This window comes from Lutjanus erythropterus, chromosome 9 (assembly GCF_056507025.1).
Source record: "Lutjanus erythropterus isolate fLutEry1 chromosome 9, fLutEry1.hap2, whole genome shotgun sequence".
NCBI classification, from domain to species: domain Eukaryota; kingdom Metazoa; phylum Chordata; class Actinopteri; order Lutjaniformes; family Lutjanidae; genus Lutjanus; species Lutjanus erythropterus.
Window position 1 is genome coordinate 23,941,490 of NC_139325.1, and position 26,199 is coordinate 23,967,688.

General features: G+C 42.6%; 1 protein-coding gene across 1 annotated transcript; it reads left to right on the forward strand.

Annotated features, from left to right (window-relative positions):
- Positions 1-568: 568 nt before the first annotated feature.
- LOC146321535 (uncharacterized) lies at positions 569-26,199 on the forward strand. The gene is made up of 9 exons (XM_084726748.1): positions 569-2,565; positions 12,667-12,873; positions 14,713-14,926; positions 16,103-16,264; positions 18,269-18,487; positions 20,287-20,433; positions 20,548-20,788; positions 21,264-21,428; positions 22,399-26,199. The coding sequence occupies exons 1-9, from the start codon at positions 1,856-1,858 to the stop codon at positions 24,741-24,743; spliced, it is 4,410 nt and encodes a 1,469-aa protein (XP_084582874.1). The 5' UTR covers positions 569-1,855; the 3' UTR covers positions 24,744-26,199.

A 26,199-nucleotide genomic window follows, 5' to 3' on the forward strand; every position in this document is an offset into this window, starting at 1 on the left:
CAATTTACTAATTGCGTATTTATAGAAAACTTGGCAGGTCTTTGTTGTCTTTTTAAATTGACTACTAATTAACTACTATTACATATCAGCTTTAGGGAAAATCAGAAATTCATTCACTTGTTACACGTGAAGAAGATTTTAAAAGCCTTGAGCTTTGTCATCAGTTTGGTTTTGGCGGTTTTTAATTAAATCAATCCTTTTGTGGTTTATTCTTCTCTCGTGTCTTTTTACTCTGTTATCTGTAACTTGTCACCGTTCTGATGGGCTTTGCTCTTTTTTCTGAGATTCAAAACAGGTTTCATAATCACTCTCTCCATCACGCTGCATCGGTGAGAGAGGATGACGCGCGACCTGCGAGCCTACCTGCGAGCGATGCGTGCGTCTTGCGCCGTCCGGGCATGCGGCCTTAGGGGACGGATGATGGGGATGCGGATGCCATGGCAACAGGCCGATTAGATCCAGACCTTTATATGCACAATTATTTATTTAATATTTCATTTGCATGCGCTGCGCGCCTCTGTGGACGTGCCGGCTCGACCTGTGAGTGTTGAGTCAGAGTGAAGAAGAGGAAGAAGCTCAGAGCAGACTGTGAATGAGCTGTCGTCTTAAACGCTCAACAAGTTGTTTTATTTTTTTAAGGGTGAGTTTGAATTCACCAGAGTGCACTGTTTCACCTTGGAGCAGCTTATTCTATTGAAATAGAGAGCCTCTTCATGTGTCCTCTGTGCCTTAAGAGGGGAAAGGACACCGCCGTATTCTGGACACAATGTCATACAAAGTCGGCAGAAGTGGGAAGAGATGCCAGCGGCTGTTGATGTTTTCGGATGTCAGATATTGAACACCTGACCAAGTTAATTTCGGCTTCGGTTTTACAAAAGAGCCCTGTTATAGCCGGCTTATTCTCTCCTCTCTCTGAGCGCTTCAGTCAGGCAACATCTCGGCGCGCCTTCTTCCATCATGATGAGTGTATTTTCCGCTCGGATACTGAAAATGACAACGTGCTGCCGATTCCAGGACATCATGGGTTAGATTTGTGGTAAACTGGCTTTTTCCCTGCGTCTTGTGTGTCCCTGTCGATCTGTTTTTCTGTGTGCGTGTTTCTGGTGCGTGTCACAATGAATCAGTGCGCCTCGGAGTGTGAGCGCCTATTATGTGCGTCCCTCCTGTCCATTAACAACCCATCCCTCCTGACAGAGGATCAAGTGTCCTTGTCATTCATCCGCGGATGAATGTTCCACTACCTTACCGCTAAAATCACCTCTTGCATAATGATATGTGTAGAAAATAGCAAAATTGTGTGAGCAGAAGCAGCCCTGGACATTCAGGCGACGCGGACAGGACACCGACCAGCGGCCAATGAGAGGCGAGCTCCGTTATCTACAAAAGACCGGGAATCTGGTGCCAATATGACCGGCGTCGGAGCGTTGAGGGCGGCTGTGGAGAGGAGAGGGAGGGCCTCGGGGGGAGAGCAGCGTTTCAAGGACGAGAAAGGAGGAAAGGCAGAGAAACATCTGTAAGGACAAACAGGACTCTTGGAAAAAAGAGGAAAAGTGGAGCTGCTGGCGTCACACTGGCACGCTGAAGGATTTCATGTCTTTTTCCAAGGGCACTGAGGTAAGCATGGCCACAGCGGAGAGAGGAGAGAGGGCGGAGGTGTGAGCTGTCGGCTCCAGCACAATGACTTGAGGTGAAGAGAACACTTTTCATTAGCTTCTTCAATTTAACATTCAGACTGACATTGACATTCTCACCTATGTGATCTAGACAGGTCGTGCACTCTAAACAATAGTTTTCCTGAGGGGGCGGGAGTACCAGGTTAGATTCACCCTCCCCGCACCCTCCCCCCTGAGTTGGGATGGATGGGGTGGCTGGAGGTGTGGGTACCCCCAGCAGCACCGGGGGGTCTGGGGGTGACAGCCTCCCTAGACGTAATGGAGGGGACTCAAAGCGACGCAGTAAGGGCAGCTTGCCCTCCCCGGGCTATAGGCTGTCCCAGGCCTCACTAGAAGGGGAGCGGGGCTCCTTTGGGGCAGACAGCACCTCCTTAGGTGGACGTGGGCGTCGCCTCTCCATCATGAGCTCCACCACCAGGGACGGCCTTCCCTTTCGCACAGCCGGCACAGCAGGCACCCCGACCACCCCAGTGCCCCTGCCTCCTCCACCGCCCTCCTTGTCCTCTGCCACAGCCCATCCTCCTCCTCGCTCAGTTGGCTTTGCCTCATCCCGCGCCGCCCTGGCCTCCACCTCATCCACTGGGACCGGAGTGATGGTGGTGGCCACCGGCCTAGAGACCACCACCACCACAGCTTGCAATACTACTGCAGCAGGGACCCCTGAAATGGTGGGTCAGTCAGGACTGGGGGGTTTTGGTATGGGGCTGGATGGGGAGGACTACAGCACCTCCAACCAGAGCACCTTCATCCAGAGACAGTTTGGAGCCATGCTGCAGCCGGGGGTCAACAAGTTCAGCCTGCGCATGTTTGGATCCCACAAAGCTGTGGCACTGGAGCAAGAACGACTGAAATCAGCAGGGGCGTGGATCATACACCCCTACAGTGACTTCAGGTACTGAGTCACACAACCTCACACACGCAGTAGGCAATGTGTTAATTTTTTGACTGAGGGGACAGACCCAGTTTGTTTCATTAACAACTAACAAACCAAGTCATGAAATGCATGACTCTTTTGGTTGTGGAGAGTGTGCAGATGAAACTGATATAAGGTGGGAACATTAGGTGATTTGAGGAAGGATGCCTTCCCCTTGCTAGTAAAATGACCAAACTGCCACCTTGTTAATCTGCTACCCCCATCTCCATGTCCCTGTAGCAGAGAGAGTTTAGGGGCAGAAGGGTGGTTAAGCTGGATATCTTAGTCTTGTTGGGCTGACTAATTGATCCTTTATCTGACTGAGGTTTGTGCAAGTTAACATCTATGGTCCTGACCGTAGCTCTGAAATATCAGTAGTCTAAGTGTGCTGTGTATTGATAAATGGTGCTGTATTTGGTGCTCATGTAACAGATGGAGTTGTAATTGCGCCTTTTTCTCTCAGTCCCTCCCTTCTATCAGTTTCTTCTTTACAAATACAGAACCAAAATAGTCATTCATGAGTTGGTTCACTACTCCTGGGTGAAAACAGACTGTGGCTACCCCCCACCCCCCATTAAAAATGAGCACAACGACTAACGGGTGGGAGAATGAGTTGCAATCACAAATCGTCTGCTACTTCGGCACCAAGGACAGCTCCATCAGTTTATCAATACTAGCAACAGTTAGGCTGCAGATGTTTCAGAGTCGTGGTCGGGGCCATAGATTCTAACTAACACATTGAAATAAAGAGCCCCTCTGCCCCTTTGCTCCTGCACTCTCTGCTGCTGTCATCATCACCATCAATCATTATTTAATCAGGGGAAACTGACTGAGCATTAAGCTCTTTTACATCAATGCTCTGAGTTCACCGAATACGTTATTCAGTGTAGCAGAAATTATGCAGTGGAAACAGATAATTCTTCTATCCGAAGTTGCTCATTATTACTCAGAAAAGATCAGCTCTATGTTTACCATGGCATAGTTTAAAAAAAGGTTGCATCTACCTTAATCAATGACTAATTTAATGCACCATGATTATTCTTTTTAACTGAAGGATATTTTTAATAGTTAAAGGGGAGATTGTAGTGGTGTTCAGACAGTTCATAAAACTTAGTTCAGTCAAAATAAAAAAAGACAGAGGTGGATTGATGAAAAGTATAGTATGGGAATGTGGAAATATATTTCACATTTAATTACATGTCAATATTAAATCATTATGATATTTTGGAGGGTAGAAAATAGAACATTTGCCTGATTTAATGTGGCTTCTGGTATCAGCCACACCCACTCCTGGTCTTTTATTCAGACACAGATACAGAGACAGATAATTTTGTTGAAAAATAATGATGCCTCTGAGCACCTCTGACTGACATCTGTCCAGTATCAGGGGATGAAGAGGGGGGCGGCAGGTTAACAAAGGGGATGCAATCTAGTTATGTTGGGGATGCATCCCCTCCTCTTCCTCTGGCTGCACACACCCACAGAATCCACAGCTGAGAGACTGTTGTTGGTTTGGAAAATAAAAGCCACTTGTGGAACATAAAAGACACATAATGTTCTTTTGGTAGAAATGTGGATCAAAGCAAGTTGGAGTTGTACTCACTTTAGCGAGCACACTTGAAACATAATGATGGACACTTAAGTAGAGGGAGGAACAGGGAAAGAGAAACAGATCATATATTCAGCAGCCGCCTCACAAGGAGAATGGGGAGGAGGACAACTGGGAGGAGAGAAAAGAGACAAGCAGGAGGCTAAATATATGTTGCTAGAGGCACGACGGAAGTATATAGGAAGTGATGTGAGGGTTAGGGATGCAAGGGGAGTGTCTGGAGGAAACAGGGTATAGAGGCAGAGAAAAGGCTGAAAGACAGAGTGTGATGAGAGGGGAGTGGATGAAAAATCCTTGGAGGCACGATGAAGCCAGAGGGAGAGGTGTTTATGGAAAGGGCAGTGTGTACTGTAGGTGACAAGGCCTCCAGAATAGATACCACACTAGGCAGCAAAGCCAGACCTCCATTTGTAAAATCGTGAGAGGATAAATACCAGGCTGATTGTAGACTCCTGCTGCTTCCAGAAGAAATACTATCACAGTTAGAGGGAGGCAGAGGTGAGGAGATGCAAATTAGGAGGAGGACAAATTTAGCCAAGAGGTGTTCAGGCTGATCAGGGAGCAGAGAGAGATGCCTTCCATGTCAATTAGGTAAAATGTTAAATGTGTTTGCATGTGAACAGTGGATGAACCCGGCACAGCACGCCCTGCTGGTGACTTCATGCAAGGATGTGTCATCTAGAACAATTAGATACAGTAATGGCTGAGGTGAAAATGACTGTTGAGGCTGTTCGGTTTTTCTTTATCTCTTCATGAATATGAAGACAAACCTGGTCGTAAATTTGCATGCTAAGTGTTAACTTTTCATGAATGGAGGTGAATATGGGAGGGAGATTTTGTGAATGTCTGCCAACATGCCTGAAACCAGTGGTGTCAAACTCATTTAGGTCATGGGCCACAATATAATACTGTCAAATGTGATCAGAAGTGGGCCAGAGCATGGTAACCTATAAATAACAACACCTCCAAATATTCCCCTTATTGAAAAGAAGTGAAAATACATTTTGAAAATGTTCACAATTAATTAACCATCCATTTGCAAAACAGATGATGAAGAGCCTGAGACTTCCTCAGAAAAGTAAATGCAATTTTTTCACATCAAGTCAGTCTACTGTCATTGTATGGGCATTACGAGATCACAGTAGTTCTACAAATTCACAAAACATTTGTGTAATCTGGAGCTGAACAACAATGTTGTATTTTATTTCTTCCATTCATCATTTGAGCAACTTTTCGAGATCTAGAAATTCTTTTCATTTTGTGTGTTTCAATGACAGTTGATCAAAGTTCGTGCCTCTGTCAACTTACGTCTTTCCTGTTTCCTGGATTTAGATATGCTATGTTCTAGGCTCATCTATGCTGAAAGATAAAAATGAAATCTTAAAGATGGTTAACAGATGTCCCTGTGGGACATAAAAGCGACATATATTCACATCTTAAGTTAGCTTATGTTAGCCAAACACTAACTCTGCAAGTTTTACACTTTGCAAAGTCATCCAGTGGGTGGGATTAGACCATTTAAGGCCAACTTGAATGCACCCTCATGTACTTTTAATATGTTGTGCCCATTATTCACTGACTGGTGACTGCAAGCATGCTACTGACTGGCTTGTTAGATATATTTGCATAAAAACACACACACTCCTAAAATGTGCAGGTGGACAGCAGAGGGAGGGACAGCATTCGTAATCTCCAGACAGACTGCAGCAACAGTGGATGACTTGATCCCCAAGGCTCCTGGCCCACTTTTGTCTCATCAGCGACACACACACACACACACACACACACACACACACACACACACACACACACACACACACACGCAGACGTACAGACTAACTGAGTCGTTCTTTATTGTCTGTCAATTTGATGATCACTGACTGAGTGGTGCTTAGGAGTCTGCTCACAGACGATACAGTGAATGAGGTCAGGGAGGGGTGGAGGGAGAGATGGATGAAGAGGTGTGGATGGATGAATCTCAGTCCCTCCTGCACTTTATTGATATTCATGTCAGATATCTATAATGATCTTAATAGTCCCAATCATCCCGTCGGAGAATCACAATTGAATTTTGATCAATTATGTATGCCGTCTGTAAATTATGCAAGTTGAGTAGGCATTATGCATAATTCAAGTCATCTAACTTTTCAGTTAAGTACCTGTAGTCTGGGGCGACGTCTGAGGAGGAACTTTGTGAGGCCGGAGTGAGAGAGGAAAAGGACAGACAGATTACTTATAAAGACCTTTTATGTGTTTCACCCCAGTATTGACCTTGAGCACAGGAGCGTGTGTGTGTGTGTGTGTGTGTGTGTGTGTGTGTGTGTGTGTGTGTGTGTGCTGGCAGTAATATGTATGCTTGCGTGTGTGGCCTGACTTTATTGAGTCAGCTGATAAGCTCTCACAGCCCTCACCTCATTAAGACAAGATGTGTCTCTGCTGCACCTATATGCATACACAATGAGAGACAGAGATAATTCATACACTGGAACAACAGCAGGCATGCAAAGCAGAGCTCAATTGATTATGATTGATTGATTATTGGCCCGTTATTGACTTACCACAGCCATAGTGGTCTATGGCAGTGTCAGCATGTATGTTATCTGATATGTACTGATATAAAAACTTTTTTATAGAACAATATGCAGATTGTTTTTAGCTTTGTGGGCAGCATTGTATGTATTGATTTAATCTGTTTTTTATATTAATATATTAATGATTAATTATTAAAAATACTAGTCAAAGTTTATATTCTGTATAGTAATGGTCATTAAAATGGTCATTAATATGACTACATTGCTGCAAAAGAAAAAAGAAAACGTAGTAGCAGTTTAGCCATTTGACATTTTTGGAGTGTAGACTTCTATCTCAGCTGATGGTACAGAGGGCATCTGGTAAGTGGGACAACTTAATTATGTATAAAGAATATCTGCCAATATATTGATATTACTCACAAGTTTTTACTCCCTAACATCAGTACTGGCATTGTCCCCAAAAATCCAGTATTGGTCAGACCCAAATGCAAAGTTGAAGGGAGACAATGAAAACAGGAAGACAGGCGGTTTGGCTGTCAACTCACATGAGTGGTGTTGAAACGGGCTTGGTGGCAACACATATATAAAACTGTACTAACAGAGATTCATTATGTAATAGCCGGTTGCTGTTGTGTTTATTTGTCTGTAGGTCTAGCAGGATGATGGGTGGAAACTTGCTCAGAACTGACATCTGGCCAACCGCAAGCAGGGAACCAATCAGAGGTGGCTCAGGAGACACTTGGCCTCAATTACAGTAGAATTAGTGTTTGGTTTGACAACAGCTGAGCAGGTAGATGCAGGTCATTTCTCCTCCGGCACCTGTTCATGTTCAAAATGGCATACTGATGAGGCCGTGGAGAACAGCTTTGGAGAACAGCTTTGATTGCATTTGCAATTCCTATCTGTGTGTATGAGAGACACTTTGTGTGTGTGTGCAGTTCATGAGTAGTGCACGTACAAGTATACCTGCAAGAACCATTCACAGTACACGACTCAGTATTGCATCAGTCCACAGAAACCAGGCCTTGTCAGAGGTATTTACCAGGACATGACAAACCCTCACATCATTTTTAGTTTGGGTCTGGCGTCTTCTCTTGTCTGTTTGGTTGTTCTCATTTGTTTGAGCTCAAATCAGCTGCTACATCTCAGTGACTACAGCAAAATCTAGTATACTGAGGCTGATTGATGTGCAGTGACATGCTCAATGTCATCTGTTACATTACTCAGGAAGCTAAAACAGCAGTGCATGCTGTTATGGTTACATTAACCCTCATTTAATCTGTGCAAGCTGTCTGAGAGGAGAATATAGCAACAGTGCACATTATTGTGTGTGTTTACGGACAGGCAGGGAGAAAATGGCTCCATTTAAACTGCTATTTAAGTTCAAATAAAGAAGCATTACCACCTAAATATTCTGAAAGTATAAAGTAGCAGCACAGCTCAGTGGTTAGTACTGTCACCTCACAGCAAGAGGGTCCTTTGAATCCTAGGACCTTTCTATGTGGAGTTTACATGTTCTCTCATGTGTTTATGGGCTTCATCCGCACGTGGGTCTGGTATCAAGCTATCAGCTGTTACATTTTCTTTTAGGGTGATTTAGTCAAATTAATGCCAGAGCGCGCCTCCTGTTGTGCAAGTGTTCCACCAAAATGAGTTCGCTCTTGACACCATTTTGCAGCAGCACTGTTGCTGCATCCTGGGCTTAGCTGCGCTGAAGATGTATGATGTGTGAAAATGTATCTTTTTCTTTAAAAAAAAAAAGGGTCTATCTCTGTAGTGATCCTTTCCATAATGTGGTCAGACACATATAAGAATAATCTGAACCTGTCCATGGCCAAAACAAACACTTTTAGTGGGCTTACTTTGATGGTGCAAGGAATTACGGCTTTTACATGCTACTGACATCATGCATGACATTATTTTGCAAATAAATTATTAAGCTTATATAAGGATCTGCGGCAAAAAAGATGTGATGATGACACTAACAAAAAGATTAAAAAACGGAATACCTGGTTACACTCAACATAGAGGAAAATAGGAGAAAGTGTTAAGTTTCACTGCTTGGTTGAGAAGCTTAAACTGTACCATAGCCACTTCACGACAAATTTCAGCACTGCTTCAAACTGGACCTTTAGAAAAATCGACTCGGTCTGAAAAAATAAATGCCAAAATGTTGCTTGCATTGACTCTATACAGGCTTGAAAAATTTTATCAACATGAAATAAACACAAGAAAAGGAAGTGTCTGGTGTGAAAAAGCCTTTAGGGATCACATAGTAGCTCAGTTTCACTTCTGCTGGCTGCAACGCTTTCCCTCAATACTGGACCAGTTTAAAAAAAATATTGACATTATAGACACAAAAATATGAGGAAAAAGGGCCTAGGTTGTTAAATACAGAAGTTATTAAGTTATACACAGATATTGATAAAAATTGAAATATTCAAGATTATTTCTTAAGTACAACTGTGCTGGAATTTGGGCAATATTTTACACATGGAAAGCAGCGACAGACACAGTGTAATATGACGTGATTTACAGAATTGTTCCCGATAATCAGAGTTAACAAAGCGTGTCCTCAAGGTCAGCGATAAATCTCCATCCTCATCACAACAGCCACAGAACCGCTGTGTCTGTGTCACTGTAAATAATCCCTGTATTTATTGCCAGTGATTATGAAGTGATACATCTGTCAGTAGATGTGACAAAGTCAGGCAGAAGTGTGTATGTGTGTAGCAGAGTGATGACTCATACTTAATCTTCATCAGTCTATCGTAGCGTCACACTATGAGGTTGTGTTACTAAATTAGCGCTCAATAGCAATCGACCACAGACAGCGCTGCGAGTGCACATTCTCGCAGAGAGTGTGTGTGCAGAGAGGAGGAGGAGGAGGAGAGAGGATGCAAGAAGAAGAAGCGAGTCATTGATATGGGTTAAGGTGATGGATAAAGGGATTAGGAGGAGGAAGACAGAAGGATGACAGAAATCATCTCTAGATGATTGCATCCCCTCTTTTGTCATACTTTAATCACGCGCAGCATCCCAGTGACATGACTGATTCCCCATATTTTTATGAGAGGACTACGTCAGCCAGTAATACCCTCCAGCATGAAATACAGATTGATGAGGCCTCCCAAGGTTACTGATCATTTTCTTCCCTCTCTGTCTGTCTCTCTTTCTCAATTCAATTCTGCTCTGCTCATTGGTAAGAGAGATAGAGGATGTACTTAATGTTGCCAGGGCATTTGCAAAGGGTGAGATTGTCTTAAGGGAAGCATTCATATGAACAACTCCTGCACTTGGAAAGGGCTACAAGGAAGAATTTGCACTTCTTAGTGTCCTGGATGATCCCCAAGTTATTATACTCACTGTCTTGCTCAGGGGAAAGCAACAATGGGAAGACTATACATATTTTAACATAAGTATAAATATGTAGGGAATTGAGACATAAAACTATTAACTGGAGGAAAAGATGATGCTGGTGGCAGGGGAAGAGAAAGACAAGGAAGTCTAAAAAGTGTTTGCACACCCAAATCTATCATAATCATCCTTTAAAGACCACTGAGTCATGGAAATATTACTCAGACAGTGAAAACAGCAGTGTAATGTTTTCAAGGTTATCTCGGGTTGGGCATGACAGAAAGCCTGTGATCAAACTGGAGGTCTGGAGTGTGAAAGATGATGGCAATTAAAAGGCAGGGAGGTTCTAATTAAGAGACGTTATCAAGATGCATTGTGGGATTTGTAGGATCCAGTGTTACTGGCGATTGACTCATACTTGACTCTAAAAGCCGAGACAACTCTCTTCTCCTCTGCTGATGCAATATTCTTTTTTGGATCTGTGTCTCGCAGCTTTATGGAAGTGTAACACTGAATCACAGTAGAAATATTTTTTTTCAGGTTATATTTTCAACACATATGGTTGTAGAAATCAATTGGAGAGAAGTTCTTTTTGGACTCAAAATAAGTTTGTTTGTGATGCTCTTTTGATAGGGACGTGCACACAAAAATCACAAAAAACTCCAAGTCGCCCTCTTATTACAATTGAAATGCAGAACTATGTAAATTAAAAGGCATTTCAATTGTTCTAAAAGAGAGTTCCTATTAGTTTTTTGTGATTTATGTGTACACATATTAATGGTATTTTTCAGTTTGCAGTGTTAGAAGGATTCCCTGTAAAGACCAGTTCACTCATTCAGATTAAGAGTTCACTGTAAACAGCTTGCACACAAGACAGTTAATGAGCACTGCAAATAATTTTGAGCTGGTTCAACCTAAAAATGTAAGTTAACTGAACTGAAGTCTCATTTGAGTTTTGGAAAACCAACTGATTTAACTTAACAGAACTTGAGAAAACATGTTCAATGTGCTTAATATGTTAAGTTGAACCAACAACACTGATGCACGTTAAAGGCAATTTTGATTTTCTTTTATATTTTCTCAGTTTATTTTCTTCAGTTCTTCATTTCACACAAAGAACTCACAGCTGCTCCCGTTGGAGCTACTTTGTTCCAGCATTGGCACAAAGACAGTATGTGAAACTGCTCCCAGTCAATTTATTATATTTGAAGTGCAAGCCTTCATTATGGTTTGCAATGTTTTCATTTCTGTGATAAACAAGCAACCATGACTTGTCTTGTATGAGAGACACACAACAAGTTTCCATCATTTATGTTTTCTTAAAACAATATTTAAAAAAAAAACAAGGGCATCAGGATTGCTGTGTATTCTGCACTAGAAATAAATTTTGCTTTCTTGTAAAGAAAATTTGGCAAAAAATTAGTCAATTATTTTTGCTAAATTTTCTTTACAAGAAAATGACAAGTTGGTAAAAACACAGGAAATTGCTGCAATTTTATGTAAAGAAAGTATTACATTTTTGTGTTCACCATTACCCTGCAACTCCTGTTGTAACATGTATGAACAGGAAAACATTGAGTAAGTAGTTTTACATAGTTTTACTTTTAGGTCATTCAACTATCGAAATAGTGCACAATGCATGCACTGTTAATTGGTCTTGATCTAACTGGGCTTTATAAGTTTTATTAAAATTTAGTAACTCAAAAATCAAAATTAGTTGACTTAACATAAAAAACATGTCTCACAAGGGATAAGTGTTTGTGTCAACTGAACATAAAGTTTTCATATCATTTTGATGGTCCTGAACATTTGTGTGGGCATACAAATTGAAGCAGACATTTTGACTTGTCATAGTAGGAAAACCACAGGTGTTACTAGTAACATTAATGATGGTTGTTCTAAATCCATACTATGAACTAAATGTTAACTAAACATACTCCATAACAATCATGTTTTGCAGTTAGCATAGAAAGAAATCAGTATACATTACCATTTTATACTAAAAGGAAATGATACAATATGTGTGATGATGGACTCTTGAATGTCACTGCCAATTAAACTTCACAAATAGACCAAAAAAAATATTTTTCCAAGATTTAATACTTGTCTTGTTTTCCAATATCTTTCTGGAGCTGTTTCACCACCACCCACGATTTATTTAATTTTTTCCAACAGTGAGCAGCTCCTCTATTTCCTTTGTGCATTGTATCATAGCATTTTGTCACTTTCTCAGTGTGAACATACTACCAAGAACCTGCTTAGTATTAGTATGAAGAAGCCAGATGACAGTATGACAGTATGCATGATACCAAGACCAAAGAAACTAAAAGGAATTCAGTCATTATTAATATTATTTACACTTGGACTTTTCCTCCTGCTGCTTCTTCTTTGTCTTTCAGCTGCTCCCGTTAGAGGTCTTGATCGGTGCTTTTCTTCCAAGATGTTCGGAACAGAAAAATGTTAAAAAGGCCTATGAATATATGCATTCAGCAACATAAGAAACAAACAGGAATCTTAGACTGTACATATTCACAACTGAAAACAATAAAACCCAGTTGAACAGCACTGTCTTTCACTGTCTAGATTCTACTGGGACCTGTTGATGTTGATGCTGATGATGGGGAACTTAATCATCCTGCCAGTGGGCATCACCTTCTTTAGAGATGAGAACACTCCTTCCTGGATCATCTTCAACGTCGTCTCAGACACCCTCTTCATGGTCGACTTGGTTCTCAACTTCAGAACCGGCATCATCAAGGAAGACAACACTGAGATACTGCTGGACCCCAGGTCAGTGGAGGCATTTGTCTGTGTATTGGAAAACCCAAGAACTTGTCCTTGGATTTGTAACTGGTCTCATTATGATATTTAACATTAAAACTATTGAAAGGAACTGATTTTGGACACCACTGTGGACAAAAAATATATGTGTATATATTAATAAGAATGACTATAAAGAAATAGCTGAACTTTTTGCTGAAGGTCTTGTTTGCTTATGTAAATCATATGGAGGCCTCAATATTGAATTGAGATGGTTTCATAACCAGTTCAATACTCCATGCAGTAGCTTTAAATTCCTTGGGCACTGAATTAATCTGTTTGCGCATAAAGCAGATTACGTTATCTGTCTCCCGAGGTCCAACATAGTTGATCCATTTTTCCTGAAACCTCCTTTCGTTTTTTTTTCTGTGGTGTCTTTTTCATCTCACTGCCCCATGAACCTACCAAGTTGTTTCTACAAGTCAGTCCTAACCTGAAAGACACTTGTGAGAGGGATGCAGCTCGCCTATTGCCATTTTTGGCTAATTTTATCAGCAACACAGCACAGGCCAAAGTTTGATATTGACATCTCAAATACATCAGTTATTGCAAGACTGGATAATATGAATGGCCAGTTATTCACTTTACCTTCAAGGACTCACACCAAAGTCTAATAATGCGCCTAAATCCACTCTGGGAAATTGTTCCTCAGTATGATTAATGAATGCAGTTAACTACAGGGGAGGGTACTTGTCCTCCACATGATACTATTGGCTGGGTCTAATGATGGAGCAGTAACAAACTCGAGGTAATAATACACTAAATTCAGGGATTTAAGGTTATTTTTTTATCATTACACAGCAAAGGGTTATACCTCCTTTACAATACACACAAAATACAACATATATACACATATTTAATTAAATTTAGAATGAAACAGAGTAAACATGTAAACCAATATAATACAATACCCAGGAAATAATTCTGTAGTGCATTATTTTATTTGTATCAGACTGAATGTAAACAGCAGCGGCAGTTGGTGATGGTAATATGGACGACATCTTCATGTTAAAAGCTCAACATCTGAGAGACATTGTCCATCAGCTGTGAATATATTTGAAAACCAAGCATCATCATTGTAGCTACAGAGTCCTCCTCCCCTTGTCCTGAAGGAGTCTGACCTCTCAGGTGCAACAGACAGATCCAGGATGCTCTGGAGCAGGTCTCTCTGTGTGGGCACAACAGTCTCCGGTTTCCCATTGTTTTGCAAACCTGGGTCCCATTTTGTCAGTTTAATTTTTGTGGCCGAACCAGCAGCCTTAAGTCCCAATTGTGGCACAGCTCTTGTCTCCACTCACCTCCTCTCCTCCTAGGGTGGTCCATAGAGGTGCGTCCAGCTGATCTGACTGCAATATTTAAAGGATGTCAACTGCATTTATAATGAAAAAAGAGGAATCCTAAATTAAATTAATACATTTGGGGAATTATAAATTAAGGGAATTTGAGCCTGACATATGCACCGTGAGCACTCCTTTTTAGAGACATGCATGCATTTCATGTCACATTAAGGGGCCTCACAAAATGTTTCTTATGGCTACCACTGGTCCAGAATATGAATACAGCAGCTCTGTTGCCACAAATTTAAATTTACTCTTCTGGCCATCTGCTGTGTTCGTGTTGAAACAATGTGTGTGTGAGATGTGAAAAGGTGACATGCAGCCAGTGGCAGAGCTTTGTTCACGTTCCAGTTCTGTTCTGAATATTGATGAGAATCATTTTATGTCTGCCTGCCAAATGTTGGGATCACTTCCACGAAGCTTGATTGCCAAATTACAAATGTCAGTGGTCTGCCATCCTACTCTAACTCAGGGCGATCCGCCAGAACTACCTGAGGAGCTGGTTCCTCGTGGACTTTGTGTCATCCATCCCGGTGGACTACATCTTCCTGATGGTGGACAGCCTGGACTCCGAGGTCTACAGGACAGCCAGGGCACTGCGCATTGTGCGCTTCACCAAAATCCTGAGCCTGCTTCGACTGCTCCGCCTGTCCAGACTCATCCGTTACATCCACCAGTGGGAGGAGGTGAGACACAGAGACCGGGAAACCGTGATAGTTCAAAACTCATTTAATATGTAAGGTATGACTCAACACTTTTACTTATGAAATATCATGTTTGTAGGGTAGAAACAAACAGTTTTTGAATATTGTACTGATGAGCAGGAGAAGAGGCCTTTTTAAAGGACCAGTGTGTAGGATTTAGTGGCATCAAGCAGTTAGCTGGCACATTGCAAACACCTCATCTCTCCCTCCACTTCCAAGCTTGTCGGAGAACCTGGTGGCTACGAAACACATGCAAAACGTGAAAAGCAGTATGTAGAGCGAGTGTTTGGTTTGTCCGTTCTGGGCTACTGTAGAAATATGGTGGTGCACCATTGCATCTTCCATGGAAGAGGACCTGCACACTCTGTAGATATAAACAGCTCATTCTCAGGGAATTAAAAGACACACTGGATGTACACTGTGAGTATAAGCCTCCCATTGGTCGCTTGTTTCAGTCAGCATTTCGGCATCCACTTTTGTTTTCAGAGTCCCTGAGAAACAACAACAACTTCTGAGATAGCAACCTACACACTAAAGTCTGCAAATTAGCCCCCTGGTCGCTAACAGTCCAAACATAAACAAGCAAGCAGCCTTTACCTTTACTTTTGCAGGGATTTAGACATTTTGATACCAGGGGTTTGCCTCCCAGTGTGCAAATGTTACACCAAAACAAGTTCCCCTCCAACACTATTTGGCAGGGGCATCATTGCTGTATCTTGGGCTTAGCTCTGCCTAAGGTGGTTATGATTGGTTTAGAGAAAAATAAACAAGCCAGAGTGTCTTTTTCCCCATAGCAGAATGATTGTGTGTGGAGCCAGGCCTTATTCCAGCACCGAGCGTGGAGACAGGTCTGGCTATTCCAGACTATACACTGATGAAAACATACTTATGTGGAGGCACGTTGTGTGCAGCATTTGAGTCCAAAACAAATTTCCCTATGGGGACAATATATTGTATATTGTATGAATATTATATTACATTTGTGTCATATTCTTCCAGTAGATCCTGGTAAAGCTTACACACTGGACCTTTAAATTGCATTTTGAATAATTCTCAAATAAAATTCTTGTGAAAAGGTAAACCTGACCTGCTCACTTTATCCATAACGTATTTTATGTATGTTTCCTCTTTTCCACCTCTGCTTTTGCTTTTCCTCAGATCTTCCATATGACCTATGACCTTGCCAGTGCCATGGTGAGGATAGTGAACCTGATTGGTATGATGCTGTTGCTGTGCCACTGGGATGGCTGTCTCCAGTTCCTGGTCCCCATGCTGCAGGACTTCCCTCCTGACTGCTGGGTTTCCAAGAACCTGATGGTGGTGAGTCTCTATCGAGTCATGTGCATGTATGTGACTGTTAGGTTTAATATGTTTCAGTGGATGATTTCATTGTGCAGAGAACAAGAAAGAGAACATTTTGTTTGAGTTGAATAAAACACACAAGGGACTATCTGAGCTTGTTTGAACAGTGTGCACAATATTTATTTCAGATGAATGCAAATCAGTGATTCAGAAAAGCTCGGGTTTGGGTTATCTGTGTGTGTACAGAGTGAGCATGTTTATCAGATCTGACATTGTTTGCTCCTTATCTGTGCTAATTGGCTCATGCAGTGACACGTCCAGTTGGAATAAGATTGACTATCATCATCACGAAAATAAAAAGATTTTCCAATTAAAAGCCTCAACAGAGATCAGGTGGAGGTGTGAACGCACGCAAACAGTTGAAGGCCTGGGGACCTGCTGGAGATTTCGTCACGTGCATGCATGCGTACAGACGTGGATGCAGATGAATGCACACAGATACACAGCTGTATGAAAAGCTGACTCACGTCTCAGTCGTTGCCTGGGTGACTGTTGCTAAGCAGGTTGATGCTGGGATTTTCCCCAGAGAAAGTCCCCTCATCCGCTGGACCATTAACATCTTAGTATAATTGGGCTCACACACAGCCTAAAACACACACACACACACACACAGAGGCTGGTCTTTTTATTTTTAGTCTTTAGGAAATTTATTTAATAATGCATGATGGCCACCCTTTTATTGTCTGTGTGGTTTTATTTGTTCTCTGTTTTGAAGCAGAGTGGGTTTTGGCAGTTAAATTGCTCTGCTGTTTCATGTTATGATCTCAGTTGTATTTTCTGGAGTGGTGTGGCTGAGCACCTCTGAGGGGAAAAAGACTCCTGTAACCTGACTAAAATAAGAACAATTTATTATTGGCTCGCACTGTAAACTAAAGTGTTTTGTTTCCCACTGTTAGACCATTATTACTCTTTCTTACAGTGTAATGTGGGACATATTACAACCAAACTATACTGCAAACTAGTGTTTTGTTTCTAAGGATGCACCGATACTAATACCAGCATCAGGTACTGGTCTAATACAGTCTTCATGTACTCATACTCGTACTCATAAAATTGCTCCAATACCCCACACCCGATACCACGTCACAAAAAATTACCGTTCGACACAAGCAAACATCTAAAGATCTAACACAACATAGAGTTCAAGAAGTTTGCTGATGCTTACCCTCTTTTTTGGATGCACCGTCATCATCACATAGAGACTCACTGTCCTCAACATCATCCACCAGTGACCACAGTGAATATGGCAACTGTCCATAAAATTCCATCTAAGTCCATGGAAAACTGAAACGATCTCACAGAGTGCACTTGTAGACCATAGCTGCTGTCCAAAAAGTCCCGGCGGGCGTAAACTAGTTGAATGCCTCGACTAATTAATCCGAAGACGAAGAAAAAACATTGCTGCCACCAGTCTGTAACCTGCTTTTCTTGGTAACAAGCTGCTACAACTTTCTCTTTTCTCCTCTTTGTTCGCCTGTTAATCTTCACCAAAACGGCCTGACAGCACAGTACACCCAACTTCACTCTTCTGGTTCACAGCAGGGTCAACAAAACTGTTGCACATGGCACCACACTCATACCTGTCCCCCCTAAACAATGACAGGTAGGAACTAATTAGCTGAGAATGTGTAATTACATTACAAATTAAAGCACTGTAAATGATACTGAAATAATTATCATATGTAAGACCATTTGCCAGTTGAATGGGACCAGTTAAAGAAGGTGAGTAACTTTTTACAGTACATGTCTGTTGTAGTGTGTCCCTGATTACCCTCTAATAAAATCTATTAAGGGTGTAACAGTAGGAAATAATACACTTTAGTTTACAGTACAGTTCTTTTATGATGTGTCCCTAATTACACTCTTATAAAATCTAATAATAACAAAGTATGACCTGATATTGCAGTGATTTTTAATGAACACATCCACCTGTCACTCTCTCTGTCTGTCTCCCACTCACAGAATGACACATGGGGCGTGCAATATTCCTATGCTCTGTTCAAAGCCATGAGCCACATGTTATGCATCGGGTACGGTGCCCAGGCTCCAGAAGGGATGACTGATGTGTGGCTCACCATGCTCAGTATGATCGTAGGTGCCACCTGCTATGCCATGTTCATCGGCCACGCCACTGCTCTCATCCAGTCACTGGACTCCTCCCGACGACAGTACCAGGAAAAGGTGAAACATGATGCTCCGTCTGTTGTTCTGCTCATCTCTCCTGTCATACTTTTTATGGTTTATCCATTAAAGTTTACTTGATCAATTTCTGTCTGGGGCTGAAACTAATGATCATTATCATTATAAATGGAGCTGTGGGTTGTTTTTCTCATTAATCAATTAATCTTTTAGTCTTTTTTCAAGGTCAGCAAGAAATGCTCATCATGCCTAACCAGAGCCCAATGAGATAAATTTCTTGTTTTTTCCACACAACAAAACCAAAATTTATAGTTATATAAATGGATAGACAGACATGACACACTAGCATTTAAAGTTTGGAATACTTTGCCAAAAAAGCTTGGTTCCATGCTGAGAGGACAACTTTATGTTTTTGAATGGTCTTTCATGCTTTTAGGTCGTAGAAAGTCCTCTTTACAAATAGGGATAGAATTGAGATAATTTTATTGATATTAGTGAAATTATCGATTCCGGTTCTGCTTCTGATACTTGAGATAGCATAAGCAACAGTCTGTCGGTCATCATCTTAAGTGGACGAAGTGAGAGAATATTTACACAGCCCTGGTTTTCATTTAGGTTTTCCTGGTCAAGATCTGTTAATCCTGGTTGTGTGGCACTAATATTATTATGACATAGGATATTTAGCCTTGGTAACAGACATACAAGAAGCAGTGGCACTCATGTTTATAGCGTCAAATACATGACATTCCTGGAATTAAACCCATGTTGTGTAGAGAGATATTTCAGCATATTGCTGGTGTTTTCATTTTTACTTGAAATGATCATTTTACAGACATTACAACTACTGTTGTCATCTATATTTGTGAAATTAAGCCATGCTTTAGACTGTGTCTTGCTCTTCACCATGACTTCCTCCTGTTGCAAGTTTCCAGCAGTGTAGATGCATGAGTTTGACATCATTGTTTTGCAAAACATGCCGGCATTGATAAAAGGAATAGATCTTTTTCACAGCAGCCATTCTGACATGAAATAGCAGAGTAAACACAGGTGTCATCAATGATAGTAATTAAGGATCAGTTCCATTCAGGTCAAACAGAGTCAGGGTGCTGCCATTGTGCACCCTGGCTTACTGGAAAGGCTCTGCAACACTAAATGAAATGGGACCTTAATTAGTATCATTGTGTTGGTATCACCTGTGTTTACGCTACTGTTTCATGCCAAAATAGCTGGTGAGAAAAAGGTCTATTGATAAACACGGAGGCATATGATTCTGATGGATCGGACAATTTGGAACTGGTTCTCAAATGGAACAGGATCTCGATTCCCATCTCTATTCCCAAATACATGTTAATTTGTATAAGGGTTTGCAAAAAAAGAAGAAAGATGTAAAACATTACTATAACAGGTGATACCAAACTGTGAACAGTAGTGTTTGTTATAATATTTGCAAAGCTAAAACTGAGGGGTCTCAACATGATTAATAGGATAGAGTCAAAAACATATTTTGTTAACTTTACCTGTAGCATAAGACCAGAGGTGGACAAAGTGCTTAACCCCAGTACTTGAGACAAAATATAGATACTCCTGTTCAAATATTACCCAATAAAAAGTTGCTCAGTCAAAATTTTACTCATGTTAGAGTACTTGCTTTTAAAACAACTTAAGTATTCAAAAGTACAAATTACAAAGTACATTTTCTAATATCAGTACATTGCTGTGTTTTCACGGTGCATTTACAGAACCTTGTAACTCTCTGAAACCACCTAATGATGCACTGACCTGCTTGACCTGCTACACAAAGTCTATAGAAACACGTTGTTTATGTTTCTGTGTTATTGCAGTACAAGCAGGTGGAACAGTACATGTCGTTCCATAAGCTTCCTGCAGATGTTCGGCAAAAGATCCACGAGTACTATGAGCACCGCTTCCAGGGGAAAATGTTTGATGAGGAGAACATCCTGGGAGAACTCAGCGAGCCTCTTAAAGAAGTAATAAATTCACAAACACCCACACACGTACACTTACAAACCACAAATGTTCTGTCCTCTGGCTAATCTGTCTTCCTTCCCTTCACCCTTCATCTCCTCTGTCTCTCTCTTTAGGAGATCGTCAGCTTCAACTGCCGCAGCCTAGTGGCTAACATGCCTCTGTTCGCCAACGCTGATCCCAACTTTGTGACTGCTGTGCTGACCAAGCTTCGCTTTGAAGTGTTTCAGCCTGCAGACTTCATCATCCGTGAGGGCACAGTTGGACGGAAGATGTACTTCATCCAACATGGACGAGTCAGTGTTCTGACCCGTGGCAACAAGGAAACAAAACTGAGCGATGGGTCGTACTTTGGAGGTGAGAACATGCACAGCCATCTACATAGTTGAAGTTGTGTAGGAAGGTACAGGCGAGGAAGTTGTTTGCCTGAAATATGCACTTTAATGCACTTTATTGCTAACTTTATGTGTTTTTGTTGTATTGTATATATTTAACTTAGTTTTAGTTAGTAATGTTTAGTTGTATACTTTTTATTTACAATGCATATGTTTTTATGTTTTAGGTTGTACTGTATGTTTTTAGTTAAATTGCATATGTCTTTAGTTGAATTGTATGTTTAGTCGTATTGCATATGTTTTTAGTTGTATTCTTTTTTAAGGGAGGTTTTTTATATATATTTTTATCTCTTTTGTTGTTCTGCTATGGGCTGGGAGAAACAGCATTTCTTGATCTTGAATCTTGATATACGGCAGGGTTCATTTATCTCACAGCCTTTCTCATTGCTTTTTTCCATCTTTTCTCTCCCTTCCATTGTCTCTCCCGCCACATGCAGAGATCTGTCTATTGACTCGTGGACGGAGGACAGCCAGCGTGCGTGCAGATACATACTGTCGTCTATACTCTCTCAGTGTGGACAGCTTTAATGAGGTGCTGGAGGAACATCCGATGATGCGCCGTGCCTTCGAAACTGTCGCTGTTGACCGATTGGACCGTATTGGTAAACTGACTGAACCACACTGGTCCATTGAAATAATGGCCATGCATCATACAGATTTATATATTTTTTCTCTCATTCAGTCAGTAGACACTTTGAAAACTGCAAGAAAATAAAAGACATGAAGTTTCAAGTATACATTGCTCAGTCACAGTGTCTCAAGGTAGTGTCCATTGAAAAATGGGCCCAAACAGGTTAGCACAGCACACAGCAACAGAAAATATGTTACATTGTCCATGTAAAGGTACATCAATAAACATGAGACACAAATAGAAAACAAATAAATGTACAAATTTACAACAAATTATCATGTGTACCACTTAGGTCATAAGCAACATACGGCTATGTTTTTCTTGCTTCAACCATATATTGTATATCAAATAGAATTCAACCTATTTAATATACTGTCTATGGTTTTTACTCGCTATGTGGACGACACATTATTTAAAACTAAGGTCTTTGATATTCCTCTTTCAAGGTGATGTATAAATTTTTACAAATTTCTTTTAATCAAAGTTACATTTTTAAAATCTCATTTATTACATTTTTAATCAATTTTAATGACTGTGTGAACTCAAACTGAATTTATGACAAAAATATAAAATAAGCATGTCAGTGAGACATGCCTCTCAGACACTCAAACTGATCCGCTCATACATTTCTCTCACCATCTTATCTAAGCAGTGACTTGCTATTTTGCATTCAGCTTTCGATTCTACATTGACCTTGCCAAATATTTGCAGTTATCCATCTAATTGTGCTAAATTTCTCAGGCGCTTTGTTCTCAGCTGAAAGGTCAACACATCTTTGAACAAGCTGAAATAAGTAAAAACTGAAATAATGATGGATGAGCAGCGTTCACTGGGAAAAACAGAAAGACCTTGAGGCTGAAACTTCTGATGTCTGTTCAATGAATAGCTTTCCACAAGCACATCTTATTTGCTGCTCATATTGCTGCCACTTTTCTCTACAGGCAGGAAGAACTCCATGCTCCTGAGGAAGTCTTCCCAGGGTGGTTCTCTGGGGGGCAGCATGGGTCGTGGTGGAGGCCGGGGTGGAGGTCCTGGAGCCGGAGGAGGCCTGGCAGCCGGCAGCCTCGGTTCTTGTGATAGCATCCTGGTGCAGCAGATCGTCAAACACGACAGCATGCCAGCCATGCAAGACGCCATTGCTGCCGCTGCTGCAGGAAGAGGTGGAGTCATGGGGGGAAGCGGCACAGTGTCTCCTCGGCCACGCCCGGTCATCTGGGCCCCTCTGGTTCACGCCCCCCTGCAGACTGCAGCTGCCACCAGTAATGTAGCCATTGCTCTCATGCACCAGCAGCAGCAACAGCAGCAGCAGCTGCAGCAGCTGCAGCAGCAGCACGCACTCGGAGGTGCTTTCTTCCTGCCCTCCCCTCTTGTCTCCCCCTCTCCGTCCTCCTCCTTCCCTCTGTCTCCTCCCCGTGCTCCTGTGCTGCAGCCCCTACGCCCCTCTGTGAGCTCTCTCATTGGGATGATGGCGATGGGAGGGATGGGTGGTTTGTCCCCAAGAGGATTTCCTGCCTCTCCCTCCTCCATGGGTCCTCCTGGTGGGGTGACATCACCCCCTGTTGCTAAAACTCCACCCACACAAGCTTCCTCTGTCCCGACGTCTGTCCAACAACAAGGGAGGACTCTTCATTACAGCCTCCGCCTCCAGGCTGATCCCTCAATGATCACTGGATCACTTGGAACCCCAACAGGTGCAGGGCCACCAACTCCACCCATCCACAAGGTACCTCCTACCAACCCTCCTGCTCCTTCTGGTATCCCATCAGATGGAGCTATGATGGGCCAGCAGGGAGCAAAAGAAGCTTTGCTACGTCACGGAGGAAACAGCTCTCAGGGTCTGCCAGCGCTGGGCAGACTCACCCAGGAGGCCCGGCTGCTGTCAGCCTCACAGCCCACTCTGCCTCACCGCTCCTGGGTTGGAGTGCAGCCCCACCCACCCCTCCACCGTAAGGCCTCTGGAGGTAATCTGCTGGCGGCTCCTTTCCTGGCAGGGCAGTTAGCCAGAGGAGGCAGCGCGGGCATGCTGTCCTCTCACGCTCCTGTGCAGCCAGTGACAAATATACCGTTGAATGCACAAACACAAGGCACAGTCCCTGTTCAGCCCACAGCTACACCCACACCTCCACCTGCACACATGCCCTCTGCAGCTTCTCTTCCATCTTCATCCCCTCCAAAGCAGACCCCACTCTCCTCCGCAGCCCCTTCACCTGCACCCACCCCCTCCTCTCCTACACCTGTACTCTCCCAGCAACCTCGTCCTAAACCAATTCCAATGCCCCCATCTCGCTCCTCCTCTCCTCCTCCCTGCTCCACCCCTCCTTCAGCAGGAATGCACCCGCTGACTCTCTCATCGACTCCTCGTCCCAAGCCAATCCCTACACCCTCTCCACGCTCTTCCTCTCCTTCTCCCTCCTCCACACCACCTCCATCTTCTGTCTCTACCCCTGTTCCACTACCTCAGACATACGGGCCCAAATCATCTCTCACCTCCTCCTCTTCTCCACCTTCATCCTCTTCTCCACCACATCCCCAGAGCCCTCGAGCCAAGGCGTCCAACACGCCTCCTTCTGCTTCTCCGTTGTCCGGCCCCAGTCCTGCTCCAACCCCAATCCCATCTCCAATACCGACTCCCACTTCCCGCACCCGTGTTTCTACACCCGCCCAAACTCCAACACCTGTTACTCCAACCCAGGCCCTTACTCCATCACCTTCTCCATCTTCCATCCCTGTCACACCTGTCCCCGCTCGAAGTCCAACCCCTTGTCTCCAGCCATCTGTCTCCAGCTCAGCCAGAGCTTGCCCAAAACAGGCCTCGCCTCTAACCCCAACTGCATCTCCATCACCAACACCAGCTAGTACTAGTTCTCCAACTAAAGTAACATTCTCAGTTCAACCTGTAAAACAAACCCCACCTGTCGTTGCTCCAAGCCCCATTTCAGGCTCCAAACCAAGCCCAGCGACCACCCCATCCTCAACAATTTTAAGCCCAAAGCCGAGCTCCATTAACCCTTCCTCTACCTCTTCCTCCACCTCCGCCACCTCTCCCAGTCCTCAGTCCTCCTCTGCTCTCCCTCTAAAACCAACCACCACACCTGCCCCTACCCATCCCTCAAAACTCAATACAACCTCGACCCCTGCCCAAGCCTCTCAGACAACCACCACCACGCCTCCCCAGTCAGCACCTGCCAACACCACCTCCCCTAAAGGTGGGAAAAAGGACTCTCAGCTGCCACTCGCCAGAAAAGACTCAGAGGGACTGAGACACAAACTGCCTGCCAACATGTAAGAAAGAAAAGGAGGAAAATCTCTTAGGAAGTTTGACTTCTGAGTCATGGATAAACAGAGTTGTGTCCAAGTTGGCACCAGACGTCCAACAATCTCATGTGGACGGTACATCTTGTTTGCATTCACCCTAGGATGTGATTGTCTTAGAACATCAGGTGTTCATGTGACTCTCAACCAAGCCATTGATGGATGGAGGAGAAAGACTTTATGGATCTGTTGAGTGAGTGTGGCTGGTGCAGCCAGTGATGGTAGAGTCTAAAAAAACATCCAAATGTATACATACATATCTGTGTTAGTGATTGTTGGAGCAAGCAGGGGAGCTGAAGTGGAAACAGTCAAAATGGGATGGAAGCAATAGCCGAGAGTCAGAAAAATGGGTGAAAATATGTGAAAAGTCTCCATTTTCTTGACAATGGAAAGAGCAATACATGTGAAACATTTGCGACTCTCATAATGTGACAAGAAATGACCTCGACAATAATCATAAATGTGAGAAAACAATAATCTTTATGCTGTTGGGAAGAAAGAAAGTCTATTGTGGCAATAGAGCTCCCAGGTTTCCAGCTCCAACTCCCTCTTGCCTCCCATTCTGCACCAAAGTGTAATATTTTCTCATCAAAATAATAATAATTATAAGGATATAGAGTTGAAAAATCACTGTAAAGTCGATACTCATATGGATTTTAATAATTAGGAGCTGTCCACTGGTAGTTTTGTTGTCCCAGGTGTGTGTGGTGTTTAGTTTTTGAACAAAACTTTTAAACCTACATGTTCAATCATTCTGACGATTTCTGTAAATTGTGTTTTTATGTGTGACGCACAATACTCCTCCGCTGTGCACTGTGGCTCACTTGATTTCGTTCCACCTGTAAATACGTGCCTCTCTGTGGGTCTGTTGTGTGCTTCCTCACTCCTCAACCTCTCTTAGTCTTTCATCTCTTGTCTGTCTTGCCGCCTTTCATCTGATTTCACAGCTCTGGTCGCTAACTGTTTCTTTGACGGTTGCTCACACAGTCTCTCTCCCTTTCTCTCGGTTTGCCCGACACTTTGCTCTTTGCTGCCATCAGCCTCATGTCCGATTCGCTCCTCCTTCTGTCGGCCGACGACACTGTTTGAGCACCTTTTCCAGTGATGTTTGATGTTTTGTGTGGGTAGCAACAAGGCATTTCTGTCTTAACCCCTGATACCATGTTGCCTAGACTATATATATTAAAGGACCAAATGTTTTATTTTTTATTTATCACAGCTATAGCTTTTGAAAAGAAAAAAATAGCTAATAATGCTGTTACAATGATGATGTTGAGCGTGGTGTTGAAGGTGATGATTACGATTTCGATCATGATGACGATGATGATATTATTGACAACCATGATGATAATGATGATGATGATGATGATGATGATGTTGATGAGGTGATGATGATGGTGTATATCTGGATGTAAGAATAAAGTGGATTT

Coding starts and splice junctions, on each gene's coding strand:
- LOC146321535 (XM_084726748.1), top strand. CDS start 1,856: ATGGATGGGGTGGCTGGAGGTGTGGGTACCCCCAGCAGCACCGGGGGG. Junction 2,566..12,666: donor CACCCCTACAGTGACTTCAG/GTACTGAGTCAC, acceptor TTCACTGTCTAG/ATTCTACTGGGACCTGTTGA. Junction 20,789..21,263: donor CGATGGGTCGTACTTTGGAG/GTGAGAACATGC, acceptor CGCCACATGCAG/AGATCTGTCTATTGACTCGT.